This window comes from Hevea brasiliensis, chromosome 12, assembly GCF_030052815.1.
Source record: "Hevea brasiliensis isolate MT/VB/25A 57/8 chromosome 12, ASM3005281v1, whole genome shotgun sequence".
Lineage (NCBI taxonomy): Eukaryota > Viridiplantae > Streptophyta > Magnoliopsida > Malpighiales > Euphorbiaceae > Hevea > Hevea brasiliensis.
The window spans coordinates 11,231,757-11,255,938 of record NC_079504.1 but is presented as its reverse complement, the minus strand read 5'-3'; the positions used below and the strand labels follow the sequence as shown (position 1 = coordinate 11,255,938).

General features: G+C 29.2%; 1 protein-coding gene across 2 annotated transcripts; it reads right to left on the bottom strand.

Moving 5' to 3' along the window:
• Positions 1-17: 17 nt before the first annotated feature.
• On the bottom strand, positions 18-15,434 carry LOC110633200 (chalcone synthase-like). 2 transcript variants are annotated; one of them, XM_058131113.1, is made up of 4 exons: positions 15,424-15,434; positions 7,518-7,684; positions 6,917-7,282; positions 18-691 (listed from the first exon to the last, which is right to left on the bottom strand). In XM_058131113.1, the coding sequence occupies exons 1-4, from the start codon at positions 15,432-15,434 to the stop codon at positions 66-68; spliced, it is 1,170 nt and encodes a 389-aa protein (XP_057987096.1). In that variant the 3' UTR covers positions 18-65. The 2 variants fall into 2 exon arrangements, with proteins under 2 accessions (XP_057987096.1, XP_057987095.1); XM_058131112.1 differs by lacking the exon at positions 15,424-15,434 and having other exon boundaries at positions 7,518-7,698.
• Positions 15,435-24,182: the final 8,748 nt, after the last annotated feature.

Below are 24,182 nucleotides of genomic sequence, written 5' to 3'. Positions count from 1 at the left end.
ATTGGCAATTCCATAAATAATAGTCAATATTTATGAGACGACCCCATGGATTAATTAATTAATGATTACCCTCTAGGAATAACAACACTACGCCGGATAACAGTGTCCACACTTAAACCAGGGCCAAACCCAAACAGAATACCCAGATCCAATCCTTCTCCAGTGGTGGCCTTTCCTTCCTCCATAGATGTTTTCCTCATCTCATCAAGAATGAATAGCACACTTGGACTCCACATGTTTCCATATTCACTCAGCACATGACGGCTTGCTCTGAGCTTCTGTTTTTCCAGGCCAAGTTTCTCTTCCAGCCCCTGAAGAATGGTAGGACCACCAGGGTGAACGATGTAAAACAATGTGTTCCAATGCTTAATAATTCCTAGTGTTTCAGTCATCCATTCCACGATATTGTCTGCAATAACTTGGAGCACACTTTTAGACAAGTAATAAGTTAGGCCCATTTCGCGAGTCTGTCCTACTATTCCATTTGACTCTGGGATAATTGTCTGAGAAGCTGGCACAAGATGAAACAACGGACGCTCAGTACTTGTATCAGGGTCTGCACCTACGATTACTTCTGCAGCGCCGTCAGCGAAAATCGCAGAGCCCACTAGAATATCCAAGTGGGTATCTGAAGGTGCATGGAAACTCGAAGTCATGTTTTCGGAGCAAACGATAAGAATATAAAATAAATCTTAATAAATTATAACAATTATAAACATAATATGAATCATAAACGTAAAATTTAATTATCACCCAGATTTAGAAAGTGTACTTGATGTGGAGTTTTACTTGAGTCATGGCAGTAATTGAGAAAGATCCTTTAATTCAATAAACTTATTTCTCTCTTTTGACCCTTCTTGATTTACACACAAGAATTTAGCAATGAAAAACTTTCTTGAGAAGATCCTAATATCTCTGACTTTTTGAAAGAGAATGTGTGTGACCTTATAGATAAAGAGAAGACCAGCTTATATATTATACATTCATCAAATATCCTTATACTATTAGAATTAGGATTTACTTTAATTAGAGTAATCCTTGTACAATTAGTATTTGTATTAATTAAAATAAATATTAATTAATATTGGGCCACATTAAAGGAATTGATTTTGGTCTGTATGGTAATATTAATTACTGGACAAAATCTTACATTCTCTCACTTGGCACAATAATTAAATGATATAAATTTTAATAACATAAATATTAGGCGCGCATGGAATAAACAAATCATTTCCATATTGTACTTCATAATTATCTTCCTATAATAAATTACTAAGTGTGGGTTATGACGGTTGTTCATTGTTTAATCACATATTTCCTTCCATATGCCACAACACTGGCAATTTACCATAGTAGGTTCATAATAGATATATGTTTATCACATCATGATCCACAATAACATCTCCAAATACTTTTCCTATTATCATTCACTCAAAATATTATGTGTACACAATCATAAGAAACAAGAAACACTTCAATGTATATCAGAAATATATCAATGAGCTTACAGTGTCAAAGTCAATATATTATACATTAATACAATCAAGATCCATTATAAGAAAATATTCTTTAAATGTCTTAGGTTGTGAACCCTTAATTAACGGATCTGCTATCATGAGATCAATACTATTATGCTCAATAGACACTCTTTATTTTTGAACTTTCTTATTAACAACATAATACTTTAATTCCATATGCTTGGTACCTTTAGCAAAGTTGTCGTTTATGGAGAAAATACTATTACGGAATTATCAGAATGAATTCTCAGCGGTTTGCTAATGGTGTCGACTACCTCAAGTCCTGAGATAAATTCCGCAACCATATGCATGAATTATAACTTAAAAACGAGCCGTAAATTTTGCTTTCATAATGGATGAAATAATGACAGGCTATTTTTTGGCATTTTTCCATAATACTATTCCTTCAGCTAATAAGAACAAGTAGCCGAAATAAACTTTTATTGTCAACACATCTAGCTAAATCTGAATCTGAATATCCAATCACTTCTAAATGATTAGATGTCCTGTAAGTGAGCATGAAATATTTAGTTCATTGCAGGTACCATAAAACTTTCTTTGCAGCTTTCTAGTTATCAATTCCAGGATAAAGAATTGTACAGATTTAAGCATACATCAAATTGTCCACAATTAAAGCATAAGGAATTAATTCCATTTCTTTACGTTCCACATCATTCTTTGGACATTGATTGAGACTGAATTTGTCCCCTTTTTGTATGGGAACAATTCCTGCTGAACATTTATGCATATTAAATCTCTCTAGAATTCTATCAATATAGGCTTTCTGAGACAATCTTAACAGTCCTTGTGATCTATTACGGAATATTTCTATTCTAATCACAAATGATGCCTCTCCCATATCTTTCATTTCAAAATTCATTGAGAGAAAATCTTTAGTCTCACGTAATATGCCCAAATCATTTGCAGCAAATAAAATATTATCAACATACAGAATTAAGAAAATAAACATACTCCCACTGATCTTAAGATATATATACATCGATTAATGACTTTTTCTTTAAATCAAAAGACTTTATGGTATCATTGAACTTAATATACCACTGGTGGGAAGCTTACTTAAGTATGTATATTGATTTCTTAAATTTACACAATACATGGCATTTTCCTTCGACTGAGAAACCTTTAGGTTGGTCCATATAAACTTCTTCTTCAAGTTCTTCATTTAGAAAGGCTGTTTTCATATCTATTTGGTACAACTCTAAGTCATAATGAGCCACCAATGCTATGATAATTCTTAATGAGTCTTTCTTTGAGACTGGTGAAAATGTTTCTTTATAGTCAACACCATCCTTCTGAGTATAACCCTTGGCAACAAGTCTTGCTTTATATCATTTGATTTTGCCATTCGAGTCGTGCTTGGTCTTAAATACCCATTTACACTCAACTCGTTTAGATCATTTAGGCAATTTGACAAGATCCCATGCTTTGTTTTGTTTCATAAATTTTAACTCATTTTTCATGGCATCTAACTACTTATCAGACTCATTACTTTTTATAGCTTGTGAAAAGGAAACTGGATCTTTATTAATTTATATGTCAAAATCTAATTTTTGCAAGTAAATCATGTAATCATTAGCAATTGCCGATCTCCTTTTTCTTTGAGATCTTCTTAATGGCATTTCTTGTGGTTCATCTTGAATAGCTCTTTGTGGGTTAGCTTCTTCAGGATGTGTTTCATCATTATGTTGTGTAGCATTGTTAAGTCCTTCAACAACTGCTGGAACAATATGTGGAGCAGGAGTGGATATTGGAACTTTAATAGGCACATGGAAATCAACTTTATTTTCTTGTATATCTACATTATGTCTCTCAACACTCCCACTAACTTCACCATTCTCAAGAAATCTTGCATTACCAGTTTCCACAATTCTTGTACTATGGTTTGGAATATAAAACGTATATCCTTTAGATTTCTCTGGATAACCAAAAACTTATCCACTTATCATTCGATAATCTAATTTCTTTTTATGTGGATTATAAATTCTTGCTTTCGCTCGACAACTCCAAACATGCAGGTGCCTTAAACTAAGTTTCCTTCCAATCCATAATTCATAAGGTCTTTTTGAGACTGCCTTACTAGGAATCCTATTTAACAAATATATAGCGTTTTTAAGTGTATATATCCACAAAGATATAGGTAAAGAAGATTTACTCATCAAACTCCTAACTATATTCATTAAAGTCCGATTTTGCCTTTTCGCCACCTCATTTTATTAAGGAGTACTTGGCATAGTATATTGTGTACATATGCCATAACTTTCTAAGAAATTTACAAATAGACCATGGCATTGTTTCATTTTCAGTGTGTTTCCCATAGTATTCACTACCTCTATCTGACCTTACTATTTTCACTTTTCTATATAATTGCCTCTCAACCTCATTTATGTACACTTCAAGTGCATTTATTGATTGAGATTTTTCATTGAGCAAATAAATATGTTCATAACCTGAAAATTCATCAATAAAGGCAATAAAGTACTTTTGTCCACCAAAAGATGGAGTATTAAAAGGCCTACCTATATCAATGTGTATAATTTTAGGAAGTTTACTGCTTCTTGTGGCTTCTTTCTTATTGTGTTTGGTTTGCTTTCTCTTAATGCAATCCACACGTATCAAGATCAATAATATCTAAACTCGATAAAATCTCATTCTTTATTGACCTTTCTAATCTTTCTTTGGATATGTGACCTAAACGCTTATGCCACAAGAAAACAAAATTCTAATTCAGTTTACTATGCTTAATTCCAATATTGCTAAAAGTGACAAGCAAGGATTCAGCAAAATTATCACCAAGTTTCAATATATATAGATCATCAGTAAGAATTCCAAAAGCAATAATATAATTATCATTATTGTTAAATAAACTGAAACATCAATGTCCAAAATTAATATTAAACCTAAATTCATCAAGTTTTGAAATAGAAATAATATTCCTAGAAACTGAAGGTACATAGAGAGTTTGTAAAAGATCTAAGTGATAACCATTATCCAAGATCAAACGGTAAGTCCCTATGCCTTCAACTAGGGCCTTCATTCGGTTCCCCATAAATAGGAAGTCTTTAGTTGGATTTGTGGTTTGGATCGTAAGAAATCCCTATATCAAGTTGGATACATGAGTAGTAGTACCAGAATTAAGCCACCAGTATTATTAGGAACTTCAATTAAGTTTGATTCAAAACATATATAAGCATAAGGATTACTTTTCTTTTCCAATCAAGCTTTACGTTTCAGGCAATCTTTCTGATATTGTCCTACTTTCTTACAGAAGCAACACTTATCTACCATTTGTTCCCCTTTTTCAGTTTGAGAAGCATTTAAAGATCTTTTCTTTTTCTTCTTAAACTTGTTAGCCTTTGGTTTAAGTCCTTTACCAGCTCCTTGACCCATAATATTGACATAATGAGTCCCTTGATTCTTTAGTCTCGTTTCCTCCTGAACTAGCTTACTAGCCAATTCATTAACATTCCACTTATCCTTAATAATATTGTAATTGATTTGAAATGGCTCATATTCAGGAGGCAATGAGTTCAGAATGAACTACACTAAGAAGGAATCATCCACCGCCATCCCTAAGGTCTTTAGCCTTGCTGCAATATCACTCATCTCTATAATGTGCTCATGCATACTCTTCGATACATCATACTTTATGGTCATAAGTTATGCCATTAGAATACCAGTGAGTGACTTGGCTTCAGAATAGAACATATCTTTCATAAGTTTAAGGTATTTTGCATTTTCAGTTTATGGAATTGTAGTCTTAGTGTCATTGGCAATAGTCATTTGCAAAAACATAAGGCTCAATTTGTTTATCAATTCCTATTGCTTATGGTATAACTTCTCCTCCTCACTACTTGTATCCATAATAGTAGCGAGTTAACTTTCCAATAATGCGAAGTCAAGGTCCAAGACACCTAAATGGAACTTGACTTGCTCACACTATTCAAAGAAGTTTAACCCATTAAAACAATAACATATTAAGCTTGCGAATGAAGGGAAAAGCTGCAATATTATATTTATATGCTCAAAATAGATTCAGATAACTTTAATAATTAGAATATATTATAGTTCTTTTTTGGGTAGATGCCATAATATACTATACTAAATTAAATGCCTTTAAACTTGATTGGACAATAATTAACTTACATCAAATATACATGTTGTCTTTGGACATCCAATATATATTTGATAAAATATTATTGTCCTCATAATTCTCACTATCATAGAATAATTGATTTATCTTTGGGTAAAATCCTTAAGTTCTGATGACTAATGGGTATCAATTAATCCATTTTTCATCATAGGCATCTATTAGTATGGATAATTGATAATTTTTATATGCATGTAAACATCATTCATAGTTCGGCCACTTTGGTGACTAACAAACTATTATTTTATTTTAATTTGGCCACTTTAGTGACTAACAAATTAAAACAAATATCATAAGTCATGCATATAAATTATGTATCTTAATAAACCTAATATTTATTTATTCATTAGGTTTAATTATAAATCTTAATTAGATTGGGTAGAAAACATAATTTTTTTTTGTTTCTTTTAATTTATTTCTTTTGAGAAAATATGATCTTAAACTTAAATCCTTTTATAACACGATTTTTCGTCGTGTTAATAATCTTCATGCCCAAAATTTAATTGGGTCAAATTTTAATAATATTATTTTAATTATTTTAATCATTAATATTAATCATAAAACTTTCACGATTTACACTTTAATCCTACTTATATCTAATAACAAGTAAGATCTTTAATATTATGTTCATCACCATAAATTTAATAGAGAAATTTAATTGTTCAAAACCTAGGGATCTGATACCACATGTAAAATAAATCTTAATAGATCATAACAATCATAAACATAATGTGAATCATAAACGTAAGATTCAACTATCACCCTAATAATGGATCTTGAACAAATAAATTCTCATAGATCTAGAAAGTGTACCTGATGTGGAGTTTTACTTGAGTCATGGCAGTAATTGAGAGAGACCCTTTGATTCAACAAACTGATTTCTCCCTCTTGACCCTTCATGATTTACATATAAGAATTTAGCGATGAAAGACTTTTTTGAGATGACCCTAATATCTTTAACTTTATGAAAGAGAATATGTGTAACCTTATGGGTAGAGAGAGGACCAGCTTATATATATATATATTCAAGACTTAATATGATACATCCATCAAGTATCCTTATACAATTAGAATTATAATTTATTTTAATTAGAGTAATCCTTGTACAATTAGGATTTGTATTAATTAAAATAAATATCAATTAATATTTGGCCACATTAAAGAAATTGATTTTGGTCCATATGATAATATTAATTACTGAACAAAATCTTACAAAGAACCCGTGAATTACCATTGTTTTCTGCAATATCTTTGGCCAGACGTAGGGATGCCGCGCCTGCAAAGCAACCAAGGTGATACAACATGATTCTTTTTACAGAGGGTTGAAGGCCAAGAAGCTTGATAAGTTGATGGTCTGCGCCAGGCATATTTACCCCTGAAGATGTGCAAAATATAAGGTGTGTGATCTTACATATTGGCTGGCCCCATTCTCTTATGGCCTTCAAAGCTGCTTCTTTACCTAGCATGGGAACCTCAGTAACTAGAATTTCTTGGCGTGCGTCCAGTGATGCAGCCTTGTAAGTAGCTATGTCAGGGTTCTGCTTGATGATATCTTCAGTGAGGTACATGTATCTTTTCTTTATTGTCGTCTTTTCACCTGTTAGCAAAATCATGGATGTACAGTTTCATTCAATGGTTCCATTAGCATGCAATTTGATTTGATTATGTTTTGATTATTGAATAAAGATTCCTCTAAGTTGAATGTCTATCTTGTAATGCAGGAGATCAGGAGTTTATACCTGATAGTGATAGAAATAATTTTCTAAAAACAAAGGAATATTATTCATAATTATGGAAGAAGCAATTTTTTTGTTCATGATACATATACTTACAAATGCGCTTGAACTTTTGTTTTAATTCTGCCATGTGCTCGCTTTTAGTGAGTTTGAAGTACAAGTCTGGATAGGCGGCCTGGTAGAGGCAGTTGGGCGGATTTGCAGTACCAATAGCCAGAATCATGGCCAGACCCCTAGCTCGACGGGGCTCGAGGATACTTTCCCTGGGCGATGCCATTTTTGCCCGCTTGACTGCCTTTGCTTCTCCTGATTTTGATCCTTATGTTGCAATGTTGATTTCCGTTTTTGGATTTTATATAGACATGCAGCTTGCTGGATTTCATGAATTCATCATCCATCCCATGCTCTTAACAGGGTTTTTTGTTGAGTAAAAAATTAAAAGGTTGATATTTAATTCATGTGATGGGAAAATAATAGAAATGAGAGAGTTAATAATTTTTATTTTTGAAAATTTTAAGGGATTAATAAAAAATTTGATATAAATTTTAAATTCATTCATGAAATTATTTATAAGTAATGTGTAATTAAGATAAATTTTAATATAATACGTTGATTTGTATTTTTTTATTATTATATTTCTAATAAATGAAAATTTTTTCTATTTCTATAGAAAAGGATAAATTTAAATTTTAAACCTTACCATTTTTGGAATATGTATTTTTTTTTTAATGGATTCAAATGGAATATGAACTTGGTATGGGCATTATCTTTTAAACTTTTTGATTTAATTATATAATATTTAAATATATTTAAATAAAATTCAATTTGATAAAATATAAATTTAGTGCTGCTATTATTTTTTAAACTTAAATATTTCAATTCGATTATATAATATCTAAATCTATCTTAATAAATTCAATCAATGGAATATGCAAAAATATTTAATTTATTATGATCCCTCATCGAAAAAAAATAATTCATTGCTTTATTTGAAGATGGAAACTTTGGTTTGGGTTTGAAGATGAAAAGTTTAGTTCTTTGTTAGATGAAAAGCTTAGTTCATTTATTTATTTATTTCAGATTTTAATTTAAAATAATTAAAAATATATAACTATGTAAAAAGTAGGAAAGTATTTTCAGAAGAATGCTACATGCATTTTTCTTAAAAAAACTTGTGATGTATCACCCCATATAAATAATTCTTTTTTATATTAAATATTATTTAATTTTATTTATTTATTTATTATTATTATTATTATTATTATTATTATTATTATTATACCTTAACATTTATTATTTAAATTATTATTTTTTAATTTAATTTTTAAAAATTAAGACATTTTGTAATTAAATGTAATATTTAAAAATTATTTATATTATTTTTTTATAAATTCATTTATGTAAAAATATTATTTATCACATGTCATCCTCCATAATGATAATAAAAGATCATTAATAGCTATTAATTTAAAGAAAATAGGCTATTAATTTGTGATCTCATAATCAACTATTATATAATTTAATCAATCTTAAATTATTTCATATATTTAATAAATATTTTTATTATATTGTTATATTTTTTATTATTTTTATTATGAAATCTTTATTAAAAAATTTGAGAGACAAAAATCATTGTCTATATAGAAAGTTATAAAAATAAAATATAGAGATTTGACTTATTTATAATTAATATATATTATTTTTTATGTTAATAATTTAATATTATTTTTATTTTACTTTTCTAAGATTAACTTATTATTATTATTATTATTATTATTATTATATTCAACTTATGACTATTGAATTGAAACAGTCAAGTAAATAAAAATATTTTAATATTCAAAAAATTGAATTTGAATGCCTTGCCACCAATTTTCACTTAAATAATATTTAATTATAATATTAAATTTTTATTTAAATGGTTTCCATTTGTTTGCCTATACATTATGTTATATAAAATATTTGATACACATCAAGCACTTTATTCTCATCAAATATTTTCATTTTGCCTAAGTGCTCTTAATTTTTTTTTATTTACTCTATTTTTTTATTATTTCTTTCAAATTTATTAGTTATCATTATCAAAATTTATTTATTTAAATATATTTAATTAATATTTATTTAAATATTAATTTTTATAAATTTCTTATTTAATATTTCTTAAACTTTTTAATATTTTATTTCATTATAAATGTACATTGAATGTAATTATAACTAATATTTTGATTATCTATATTTTATTATCATTAATTTTCAACAGAATTATTTTTAAATTTTAATTAAATATCTATATTTTTATGCATAAATTATTTATCAACTATAATTTTATATAGAAGTAGAATTTTAAAAATTTTATAAATATGATTACACGAAAAATTTAGCCACAAGAAAACATGATTAAAAAAATTAAAGTTACAATATTAAAATTATGGCATCTGTCTTTTAAAAAATACTATACATTTTTAATATTTATTATATTAATAGAAAATTATAATATTTTAAAATTTTAATTTTTATAAAATGTGTTTATTTTATATCATAAATTTATGTAAAACGATAACTATTTTTGTGAAAAAATTATTTTATAAAAAATATATTAAATTAATAAAAAAAATTACATCTTATAAAAATTTAAAGATATAGTACTTTTAAAAAATAGTGTAATAAAATGTTATTTTTAATTAATAATATTGTTATATATTTTCATTATTATTAAAATAAAATAATTCAATTTATTATTAGTAATTTAATATATTTTTTATTATATTAATAATAAAAAAATTATATTCATATACTTTAAAATAATATTATTTTTTCATTAATTTAATATATTTTTTATAATCTAAAACAAATAAATATTAATTTTCATAAATATGAGATAAAATATAAAAATTTTATGAAATTTAAATTATTTTTTAAATAAATTAATTTTAATATATTTTAAATGAAATAATTATAAAAACTGCTATTAATATATGTGAAAAAGAATTAAATAAATATTTTAATTGATTACATCATAAATTAATTAAAATTTATTATGACAAATAAAAATTTATTCAAATTAAATTAAATAAAAAATTTAATTAAAAATTAATTTAATAATAGTAATTTTATTTTTATTTAAAATATAATTAAAAATTAAATTAAAAAATAAAATTATAAATTATTCATAGATAGCACGGCACCCATGCTAATAAGGAATAATTCTCATCTCTCCATCTACATGGAGGCTAGAGAAAGAGCTTCAATGTGAAAGATGTGGCTTAATGCAGCGAGGGCCATGGGCATACTCCGGTCCTCGGAGGGGAGGGAAGGCCTATATTCATTATTAAATTAAACCCATTGATAAATGATTCTTCACATTAATAATTATCAAAGCAAACCTCTAAACCTGGCAAGTGAATAGGGGCTGGCTTTGCATTATTGCATTCGCATATCCTCTCTGTCTGCATGCCTCTTTAATCACAACTAACTTCAAGTCACTTTGCTTCATATCAAACATCAAAATCAATCGCTAACAAAGGAGATTAAATTTTGAATATTTAAACAATATAATAATATTTCCTTGAAGTTGGGTAGATTTATTTTTTAGAATGCAATAGATAGATTTATTGAACATAGGCTATGTTTATAAATGCATATTTTATTTTATTTTATTTTTATAAATGTGTATTTTATTTATAAATCTAACATTCGTATTAACTATATTTTTAAAAATTATATATAAATCTGGTGTATATTTTTTAAGAGGAATCTAAATACATATTAAGGGTCTGTTCGATAACAATAATTGTAATATTAATTATTAATTTTTTTAATAATTATTTATTATTCTACTAATTGGTAATTGTTAGATATTAACGGTTAGTAATTAGTTGTTTATCTAATAATTTGAAATATAAATATTAGATAAAAAATAATTATTATATTAACAATTAAATGTAAAAATAGTAGTATTTTTTTTTACTTTCGTGAAAACACTAAACATTATCTTACAAATTAAGAGTATAACATTTTATAATCCACTCCCTCAATCTCTAAATGCTAATATAAATTGTCACGACCCAACCTATGAGTCGGACCGGCACTAGAGTCTGGGCCGGCATAAAGCCCTCGAGGCTCATAGGAAGCCTTACTATTCCTAAACTAATGACCAGATCCATAATTTAGGCTCAACATGCGTATAAAATAATTTAAATTAAACTCAACCCTGTAACATCATTTACAAACTATTTAAAAATCATAAAAATTTTTCATTTATTAATACAAAAACTTAAATTCATACAATTCCTGACAAGATTAATGCTATTGCCAATACATGCAGAGTTACAAATTATAAATTTAGAGAATAATAATACAATTAAGTAATTATTGCTAACCTGCGAGTAAAGAAGCAGGTTATTCCAAAAAAAGTCTCCTTCTGTAGCCTGAAAAAATAGGGTGAACAGAAGTGAACGTTCAACTCAGAGAGTAAAATACTGATTTTAAGTATAATTTTTATAGTTATCTAAAACTAATGGATCATAAAGAGTGGAATGCAACACCTTCATAGTTTTTATACAAATCACATCATAAATAATAAAAAGTAATTTGGAGCATTCACACACCCATATAGTGTTCAAATATATATATATATGGGAGCTGATCCCTCATACAGCTCTCTCAAATTCAACCTCTGCTAGCGAGTACATCTCAAGCCGAACTTTCTCTTAATAGACCAAATGCGGGGGCCAATGAGATTATCTCGAGCCGTGCCTACCCCGACTTATCCATAAAAGGATCAGGTCTCAGCGAGTCAAGCTCTAATCACGTTTACCCGTCCTGTCCATATCCACTATCACACACCACACGCACGTCAACACACGCACATTGCTCCAAATTACCATAAAATAATATCCATAACATTTCATCAAATAAAAATTCAATATAAAATGCGTCTAGCATTTAACTACATAAATATATATTTATAAGTGATGCATGAGCATGCCTGAACATATATAATAGTATTGAAATTATAAGTAAAATCAATATTTTACTCACAGTATACCAGAGACTACTGTAGAGGTTGGGTGAAGGAAGATAGTTGACCCCAATCACCTACATAATTTTATTGTGAATTTATTAGTGCTAATTCAAATAAAAATAAATTTAAAGAGGCAAACACATCCTAATTTATAATGAAAATTTGGCAGAGTTTTCCCTATATCTAGGACCTACCCAACCTGTAAAAAAGATTCAAATAACACTTCTAAATCTCAATTTCCACAATCACATCTCATCAACATCATATGGCCCCTCCTGGGCCCTCCAAATCAGACAATAGTCATAAACTTGAAAAATTACGTTATAGTCCCTGTAATTGACATAAAAATTCACTCAAACAAGCTCTAAAAATTCTAAAATTTTGCTCCGCGGTCCTTAATAAGATTATAAAGCTATCTCAAAAGGAATTGTAATTTTCTAACCACTCATGAATATTTTATAAATTTTTATTCAATAATATTACTCAATTCCATAAGTTTCCAACAACTAACATGTTCCTAATTCAACCCAATTCAACATTCACATATTTAACTCTCAATTCTCAAGCTTCAACCAATCATATAAAATTTGAATACCATAAATTCAGAGGATCTTATATGCTCAGATGATAAAAATCTAACTAAAACCCATATATATTTTTCAAAATATTCCACAATCACTTAAAAATTCAACAAATACCATAGAATATCTCCAAATAATTTTACTTTCATCATATATTTTTATTAGAATTTTTCTCTAATTTTTTTTATGTTTAAGAAACGCTGCATTTAAACACCAGAGACTGAGAAATAATGAAAGTAATCTTATCCGAAGCTTATCTATGTCGCAAAAATTTCAAAAATTTATGAAGAAGCCTCTGGAAGTTGAATCATCCCCAAAGCTTGTCGGAGCCATCGCCGGAACCACCGCGCACAGTGGCCGGTTGCTAGTCGCCGGAGACATCTGTCGGATCTAATCATACCAAAGTGTTCTTCTCCTCTTCCTGAGTCCATAGGTGGTCTCGGATCATCAATCCAGCGTTCGGATCATCCTAGATCTGACCAAAAAGTTTGAAAAACCTAAAACTTCTCTCCTCCATATCTCACTCATCCGATCACCAAATGTTGCAAAATAGGTATAAAAAGAAATATCTCGAAACAAGCTTTCCAACACCACCTGAATCGCCTCGATCGGATGTTGGATGAAGCCAACATCTCGCCTGGAAGTTGGATGCCCTGCTCGCACATTTTTCTCTCTCCTCCATCGCTTGCCGTCGCTTCTGGTGCTTCTTTGGCCAGCTGGTGGGAAAACTCCTTGCCGGTGGTGGTAGTGGGTGGTTGTCAAAAAAATTGGAGGAAATGGGTGGAAAAGGGTAGGGAGAAAGAGGGTGACGGGAGAGAGAAAGAAGAAAGGGAGGGGGGGGGGGGGGGCGCTGCTAGTTTTTTTTTTTAATTTGGGAATGAATATGGACATACATGTTGCCTAGATTCATTTCTGGAAATAAAAATTATAATATACAATAAATAAAAATAGTAAAAAAATAATAATAATAATAATAACAACTAAATTAATAACCATATAGAAGTATAAAATTTATATTTTTAAAATTCGATTTATTATAATCTTCCCCCCTTAAGAAAAATTCATCCTCGAATTTTCGAATAAACTGGGAATAAGGAAAAGAAGATTATTAGGTAAAATACGAGCATTACTCCTCCAGCTATACAGAGATTATCAAAATACTTTGCTTGCAACTATTCCTACTGTAGCACGCTCGCTACCATCTTTCATTTGAAACTAAGCCATTATATTTGAGTACTCATTGATCTTTTCTTGATATCTTTAGTACACACGATGCCCCCACTGCACTCAGATATAGTATGTAATAATACTAGTCTTGGTTCCTTTCTATTACCAATTTCTAGGGTCAAATATGTGACTCTGCCTACTTTATAAAGTCTCTTGATGTGCCCATCTGAAATAACTACTGTTACATGTACCTCACTCGAGATCATTACTGATTTTATAGGCTATTGAAGCTTTAGCTAGATCTCTTTAATATTCAAAATGTTAGCACCATCTTAACTTCATGATACTACAAGCTTCCAATTTACTTCACATCACTAATGAGGTCCTTGTACTAACTCCTTCCTATCTCATAAGTCATCAGCCATGTAAACTTCCATCCAAGTGTTAAACATTTCTTACTCCATCTATCGACATCAATAATTTAATCGGTCTCTCCTCTGACATGACAAGAGTCTATGTATTCTTAAGCTATCCAGTCGACATGACTTATCATATCCTCGTCCTTCCTTGAAAAGAGAGATCCTTGACTTCCGTTTGAACTTCTTACTATCTGACATGCGTCCTAACACATTGGTACTTAGATCGAGGTTTCACTACTTCCTTAACCTACCATTTTACCATAACTTGCCCTAGATATTCCTTAGTGTCCCTCTCATACCATTCCTCTTTGTCTTTCCTTGCCTTGTGCCTTTCCCTTGACTATATTCATCCCATTAGCATTAATGGTACCCTTTTTAATCTTAACTTGATTGCTAACCCCGTTACTTCCAGAATTTTAACTCTGCAATTAGTTTCCACCAAGATATTCACCATAGATGATTCTCTTTGTGCTTCCTTCCTAACATGACTAGCAAAATATTATTATTATTCCCTACAATCCTTGAGCCTGCAAGTTCCACCTAAACTTATGAGATAGTGGTGAATGCGTGTTCTGCCACAATTCCCAAATAGATACTTAGTTCATTCTCCTTGATATAGCCAAATCTATTACTTATAGCTTTCCAAACTTTAACCTTAAATTTTCCATTAGCAACAATTTCATTCACTGCAACTCATTAGCAAATAGTAATTCCTCTAGCTTATGATTCAGAAGGATTGTAAGCCCTGGTAACTAACTCAATTTTACTCTTGTCACTACTTTGATCATCCTTTCATACTTAATATTAGGTACACACTTACCATCACTTCCCTTTAAGGAGAATGTATATGGGCTGGAGCCTATCAAATTCTTAAATGCTAGGTCACCCCAACACAATTTCCTTTGCTTAGGTAGTCTTCTAGAGCTAAAAGTATGAGCTAAACTTGAAGAGAAGGAAAAATCTCCTCCTACAATGATCAGCACACTATTGTCTGTAGAATAATGTTCAAACCATGTCTCTTGATCTTTTTCTTGAAATTTCATCATCTTTTTCTATAAGATATAAGCTGTAACAATCCTTCTGTTGTACCATCGATTGGCCTAACATATCATCTTAAGATTTACTATCCTTATTTATACTCTGTTTTTACCTTTTATGCCTACCTTAACTCTTTTGCATCCCTATGTTTTACTGTATTCAAAAAGATGCCTCTCACTAATAGACTCTTTCAAAATGGATTCCAATCATGCTTACTACCATAACTCTCATCCTTATACTTCTCAGTGACTTGTGACTGTCACTCATACATACTCTTCCCGATCTATCTCTTATTGTCATTTTGTCACTTATTTTCATTCATGTTTTCTTATGAAAGAACCATATTGGTCATACTAAAAATGTTCATTTAACCCTTAATCACAGACCTTATAATTGTTATCTCACCATCTCTACTTATGACCTAAGCCTATATGCCATTTTCCACCATCCCTTTTCTCATCATGCCTATTTGAACTATTAGGTATATTATTATTATTTTTTTTATTTTTATTATTATTATTATTATTATTATTTTATTTATTTATTTATTTTATTTACTCCTTTGCCTAATAAGACAATTCAAAGCACCATTGCACATCCTACAACTTTTGTTTGCTCTGGTTGCATTTCTCATCTAACTTTCTTCATACTATTAGAAATTTAAATAGGTTTTATCCCATTATTACCTACTCCATTCTGGGAATAGGAATAGATAGAGTTTGATCCCTATCCTGCAACTCTGAACTCCATGTTTGGCTCTTGATATTGCCCAAACTATAACCTGCTTTAAGTCCTACACTTCTGGATTCTAAATCTTGACAACTATCCTTACTCATGTAATCTCATTCTGGGTTTTCTAATATTGCCTCTTAGTTCATCCTATTTACCTTACCCAGGATAGCACTTTATGTGCTTCATAACTCTCTTTGATCTCTCTAGTCTTGTCCTATTCTTGGCTACTTGGTTTGGTCTCTAATTTATCTTTTTTATCTTATCCTAAAATGAACGCTTGATTACTTTATTCCTCAGCTTCATTCTTCTTAACCTACCTCTATACTGCTCGGAATTGGTCCTTTGACCACTCAATTAGTCAAAACTTAAGATACTAAACACCATAACCTGTCATTCAATTCACATGATTTTCATCCATCAAAATCTAATCACCTATGTTTCCTATAACGAAATTTATACCCTGTCCAATATACCCTAGCCAACTATTCTCTGCCACACTCCCCAGTCCCATTTAGGACATCATTCTACAGATCATTATATTAGTGGTACTCTTCTGTCTCCCCTGAGAAGACATCACTAAGCTCTGCAGCATCACTAACTACAAAAGAGGTACCACATCTACCGCATTATCATAACTGTATAAGGCTATCTGTTCTCTTTTATATTATAACTTTCCTAGAATGCCATTTCACAGGCTACATATATTATTCATAACCTCCAGTCTCCTTTAGGGAGTAGAATCATACTTATGCTCCATTGTCACACAAAGGAGATGCTATCTTCATTAAACTTTAGGCAACACGTCCACCATAATGCCAACACTACCAACGATTTCATACTGGCGACTAGATGATCCCACTAAGTAGGTATCATCATTACAATGCAACCATACTAAAAACCTTTAATCTCATGTCACTTATGTTATAACTCTGCGCTCAAATTAGGATAACTGAGTCACTGACTCTAGTTATCACTCAACTATGACCTTTTGATATTCTGACTTTAGACCCCTAACTAGGAGTTCCCAACTCCTTTACAGATATAGAACTCTAGTTTGGCATATCTGTACCAAACATAGGTCATCTGCAAACTTCCTTATCATGGAGTACCATGAGGAAGCACACAGCTCTACACAATAATCCCATGTCAGTACTGTAATCTGCAGCTTACAGAGCTGACATCGAGAGCATTGTATAGTTACTACGATACATCCTGATAGACTAGGTCTCACAATCTCTTATCTCTCTTGAATCTATTGATATCATAAACTCACTCTGACTGGTCATCCACTGACGACTGCCTTATCTAGGGCAATTGTACTTTTAAAACTCACCTTTATATACTCGTGCCTTGCACCAGATAGGCACACCACTTAAACCCATACTGACAAAAACATAGTATTTCTTGGAGTATGTAGTTCCATGGCAAACCTCAACACGTCTGCTAAATCTATTTTACGTCACCATGTACTTCACAAAACTGAGGTGCTAAACTGAAGCACTCTTATACTACCCAAGGAATAACGTAGAATCTAGAAGTAAGGAATTACAGAAGAAGACAAAACAGAATCCTATACTCCGCATGTGACCTAATTAGACTCTTCTTAAAGCTTTAGGTATGTACTTCCCATGAATCTAGAGCCTAAGCTCTAATACCACATTTGTCATGATCCAACCTATGGGCCGGACCGGCACTAAGACCTGGGCCAGCATAAAGCCCATAAGGCCCATATTAAGCCTTACTATTCCCAAACTCATGACCAAGCCCACAATTTAGGCCCAACATGGGTGTAAAATAATTTAAATTAAACTATTATAATTTTATTTCGGGCCAACTTAACTCAATAATTATCAGAAACTAAAATTAGGGGAGCCCAGCTCAACCCTGTTACATCATTTGCAAACTATTTAAAAATCATAAAAAATTTTCATTTATTAATACAAAAACTTAAATTCATACAATCTCTGATAAGATTAATGCTACTGCTAGTACATGTGGAGTTTCAAATTACAAATTTAGAGAATAATAATACAATTAAGTAATTATTGATAACCTGCGAGGAAAGAAGTAGGTTATTCCGAAAAAGTTCTTCTCCTATAGCCTGAAAAAATAGGGTGAATAGGAGTGAGCGTTCGACTTAGAGAGTAAAATACTGATTTTAAGTACAATTTCTATAGCTATCTAAAGCTAATGCATTATAAAGAGTGGAATGCAATACCTTCATAGTTTTCATACAAATCACATCATAAACAACAAAAAGTAATTTGAAATACTCACACACCCATATAGTGTTCAAACAATATATATATATAGGAGTTGATCCCCTATACAGCTCTCTTAAATCCAACATCTGCCAGCGAGTACATCTCAAGCCGGACTTTCTCTTAATAGACCAAATGCGAGGGCCAGTGAGATCATCTTGAGCCGTGCCTACCCCGATTTATCCATAAACGGATCAAGTCCTAGTGAGTCAAGCTTCAGCCACGTCTACCCGTCCTGTCCATATCCACTATCACACACCACACGCACGCCAACACACGCACACTGCTCCAAATTACCATAAAACAACATCCATAATATTTCATCAAATAAAGATGTAATATAAAACGTGTCTAGTATTTAACTACATAAATATATATTTATAAGTGATGTATGAGCATGTCTGAATATATATAATAATATTGAAATTATAAGTAAAATCAATATTTTACTCAAAGTACACTAGAGACTACTATAGAGGTTGGGTGAAGAAAAATGGTTGACCCTGATCACCTACGTAATTTTATTATAAATTTATTAGTGCTAATTCAAATAAAAATAAATTTAAATAGGCAAACACATCCTAATTTTTAACGAAAATTCGGCAGAGTTTTCCCTATACCTAGGACTTACCCAACCTGCAAAAAGATTCAAATAACACTTTTAAATCTCAATTTCCACAATCACATCTCATCAATATCATATGGCCCCTCCTAGGCCCTCCAAATCAGACAATAGTCATAAACTTGAAAAATTATGTTCTAGTCCCTATAATTGACATTTTATAAAAATCTACTCAAACAAGCTCTAAAAATTCTAAAATTTTGCCCCGCGGTCCTTAATAAAATTATAAAGCTATCTCAAAAGGAATTGTAATTTTCTATTCGCCCATGAATATTTTATAAATTTTTTATTCAAGAATATTACTCAATTCCATAAGTTTCCAACGACTAACATGTTCCTAATTCAACCCAATTCAATATTTACATATTTAACTCTCAATTTTTAAGCTTCAACCAATCATATAAAATTTAAATACCATAAATTCAGAGTATCTTATATGCTCAGATGCTAAAAATCTAACTAAAACTCATATATATTTTTCAAAAATATTCCACAATCACTTAAAAATTCAACAAATACCATAGAACATCTCCAAATAATTTTTCTTTCATCATATATTTTTCTTAGAATTTTTCTCCAATTTTTTCTGTTTAAGAAACACTGCATTTAAACACCACAGACTGAGAAATAATGAAAATAATCTTACCCAAAGTTTTTTTGTGTCTTAAAAATTCTAAAAATTTATGAGGAAGCCTTTAGAAGTTGAATCATTCTCAAAGCTCGCCGGAGCCACCGCCGCCTATCGCCGGCGACATCTGTCGGATCTGATCATACCAAAATGTTCATCTCCTCTGCCTGAGTCAATAGGTAGTCTCGGATCATAGATCCAACGGTCAGATCGTCCTAGATCTGACAAAAAAGCTTGAAAAACCTAAAACTTCTCTCCTCCATATCTCACTCATCCAACCACCAAATATTGCAAAGTGGGTAGCAAAAGAAAGCTCTCAGAACAAGCTTTCCAATGCCACTTAAATCGCCTCGATCGGACGTTGGATGAAGTCGGAATCGCGCCAGGAAGTTGGCTGCCCTGTACGCCCATTTTTCTCTCTCCTCCATCGCTTGCCGCCACTTCTGGTGCTTCTCCGGCCAGCTAGTGGCGCACTAGCGTCGTGGGGTGGTGGGGGAACTCCTTGTCGGCGGTGGTAATGGGTGATTGCCCGAAAAAATGGGTGAAAAAGGGTAGGGGGAAAGAGGGTAATGAGAGAGAAAAAGAAGAAGAGGGGGGTGGTATTTTTTTTTAATTTGGGAATGAATCTGGACATACATGTTGTCTAGATTCATTTCTGAAAATAAAAATTATAATATATAATAAATAAAAATAGTAAAAATAATAATAATTATAATAATAATAACTAAATTATAACCATATAGAAGTATAAAATTTATATTTTTAAAATTTGGGTTATTACATGAATATTTATACAACCAAACAATATAAATAAAAGAGATGATATTTTAACTTTAATCAAAATAATAAATATTCTTTTAAAAGCCATTGCTGAACGGCCAGTGTAATTTCAAATAATATTTGAATTAACCTTATTTTTTAATATTTTTAACTACAAATCTAATATTAAAATGGCATAATTTATTTAGACTAAACGCTCAATATACCATTTCAAATCTTTCTATCCAAATTCTTATTCAATTCAAAATTTCAAATTCGTTTTAACAGTAAAAAAAATTAAATAATTTTTATATAAATAAACTTCCACCCATATGTGGGTCATTCAATTAAGATCATTATTGTGCATATCAGAAATTATTAAAAAATTGTGGTGGCTCAATTACTCAAATAATAAACCAAATCTATCCAAAAAATACAATTATTGTAATAGTGACGAACGGCGCTTCTTTCTTCTATTTTTTTTTTTATTAGGAAAATTTTATTTGTATGATTATATATTGATGCTACTATGGATCTCGGGTTGCCTAATAAGTGTAATGGATCTTTGATGGCTTGAAATCAAAGAGAAAAGTGAGGTTGACAGTCTTAGAGCAACTACTCCAATGCTCAAGTAAGAGAGTATTTTGAGAATGCATATAAAAGTAATGAAGCGAAGCAATAACTTCTAGAAAAATAAGTTACTCACCTGAGTAGGCATGAGGAGCTTATTTATAAGGTGATAAACGATATATATATTAACGTGATTTTCAAAATTCTGCTAATTAATACTAAATTGTATGTTTTCGTATACGTGATTTTCAAAATTTTGTTAATTAGTGTTAAATTGTATGTTTTCTCGTACACTATAGAAATGTATTTTACTTACAATATTCTCAACAGTAATCTCTCTTATTTTAATGAATTTGTCCTATCTCTTTGCTTTTGAACTCACTCCCATTTATCCAAACTCTATCCAAACCAGATCATTGAAATGTTTTTTCTAATCTCTTTATGTTCGGTTTTTAACTTTCTGCTCTATCAATCGAATTTTAAGACATACAATATCATATATTATAGTTAAAATTTTATTTTAAATACATAGATATTTTTTAAATCACTAATTAACCAACGTGAGCATTTAGTTCATGTAAGAAACGGCAATGAAATATCATAAAATGAATTAAGAGGATCTTGTACTCATGAATAATTTGCAATTAGATTTTTTTATGATTTATTTTTATTCAATTAGATATAATCTTTTATTTTAAAATTAATATAATATATAATTTACGAACAAGAAAAATTATTATTTATCCATTTTAATTTTACATTTTTACTAATTTGATAAACACTAAAAATTTTTAATTTATTTATTAAAATAAATATTATATTAAAATAAAGTTTTCTCAAAAATAAAAAATTGGTGGATGTAGATGGATATTTTCACCTCTTTTTCTTCTGCCCTTCCTCACCCTACTTTTCCAAACAAGAAAAAATAATGGAATAAGGTTTAATTTGCCCCATGTAATTATTAGAGAGGTTCAATTTAATCCATTTTTAATTTTTGATCTAATTTAATTTATAAGTTTTGATTTATACTCAAATTAGCCCAATTAACGAAAATATTATTTTTTAATATTAAAATATTATATAAAAATAATTTATTTAATATTTTAATTATACGAATTATACAATATAAAAATAATATTTTAATATCATTTTTAAAATATTTAATTATTTTGTTTAAATAATATTAAAAATGACTTTTGTTAATATTAAAATATTATTTTTATATTGTATAATTAATTAATTAATTTGTTTATATATCAAATAATTTATTTAAATAAATTATTTAATATTTAATTATTTTTTAATATTAAAATATTATTTTTTATATTATATAATTAATTAAATAAAAATATTATTTTTATTATTCAATATTATTAATTGGAATAGTAATAATTTTTAATTTTAATTAATTATATGAAAATATAAATTTTTTTATATTTTTAGTTTGATTAATAATATTGAATAATAAAAATAATATTTTTATTTTTATTAATTAATTATACAATATAAAAATAATATTTTAATAATTAAAAAATTAATTAAATAATTAAATAATTATACATTTTTATTAATTGGACTAATTTGAGCATAAATCAAAACTTATAGGTTAAATTAGACCAAAAATTAAAAATAAACTAAATTAAACCTCCCCAATAAATACTAAGTGGTAAATTGAACCTTACTCCATAAAATAATACTCTTCTACTCACCTTTCTCCCCCTTGCCGTCTCCCGTTCCCAAACATGGCATTGAAGTCTTCTCCAACGCCCTCTCTTATCTTTTTTTTATGACGTTATCTTTTGTTTTTTATTATTTATTATAATATTTTTTTAATTATAGTTATTGAATGAATTAAAATAATATATTTAAAAATAAAATGATAAATTATAAGCAAATTATATAATTTTTTCTAAAAAATTTAGTTTGAAAAAAAAATTAAAAATTACTTAATTAAATATTTGGAATAAGTTTTTTAGAAAAGAAAATTAACTACAAAATGTAAATTTGAAGTATAAATTACTAAATTTTTGTATAAAAAAATTTAAAATAAATAATTCATATAAAAATTAATAATTATTATCTTAATTTAAAAAGTTTAATGTAATTGATAAAATATTTAAGCTAGCTAATAAGTGAAAATTATATTTCATTCTACACTAATATAACATTATTTAATATCATAATTATAGTATTTCTCTGAGTCTAACTTAATAATCATCAAATTTTATCTCTAAATAAAAAAAAAATTATATTTTATATTATCTCTTATGCAAAGTATAAAACACGATACCCAACAATTCTATAACATGAAAACAAAATAATTCATCATAAGAGATGGGCAAATGAGGAGACAAAACAAATCATTACAAAAAATAAAATAAAAAATTCAAAATCTATCATCAATAAGAACATATATTGAATGTTCATTCCAAAAGAATAATATATATTTAAAAATTAAAGGTTTTTAACTCATAATTTAAAAGAATTGGGTTCTCTCCCATACATTTTCATTTATCAGGTTTTATTTATTTATTTATTTATTTTGATATGTTTACATATTTTCTTGATAAAACTGAGCTCAATCATTATTTTAATTTATAACAGATCTGGTTCGTTGGATTTCATTTAATTTTCTGATGTGGTTTGAGTTGATTCGATTTTTTTTTATTAAAAAAAATTGAATAAAATTGATTCAACAGCTAGCCGTAAGTACGCTGCTCAAATTAAAGAACAGTGACAGTGGCAGTGGCATGGACTTGCTGCAAGTTGACAGTCACCAATTTAATGAAAATCCAATCATTCATTACATGCTGATAAATTGATATATATATTTTTTTTCAATACATGCGGATAAATTGATAATCAAGTTGATATTGCCACTACGTCATCAGATAAGACATTTCAATGAGTCTTCCCATTTGATTTGAGTAGGCCCTTGCATTTATAAATTTCAATTATTTC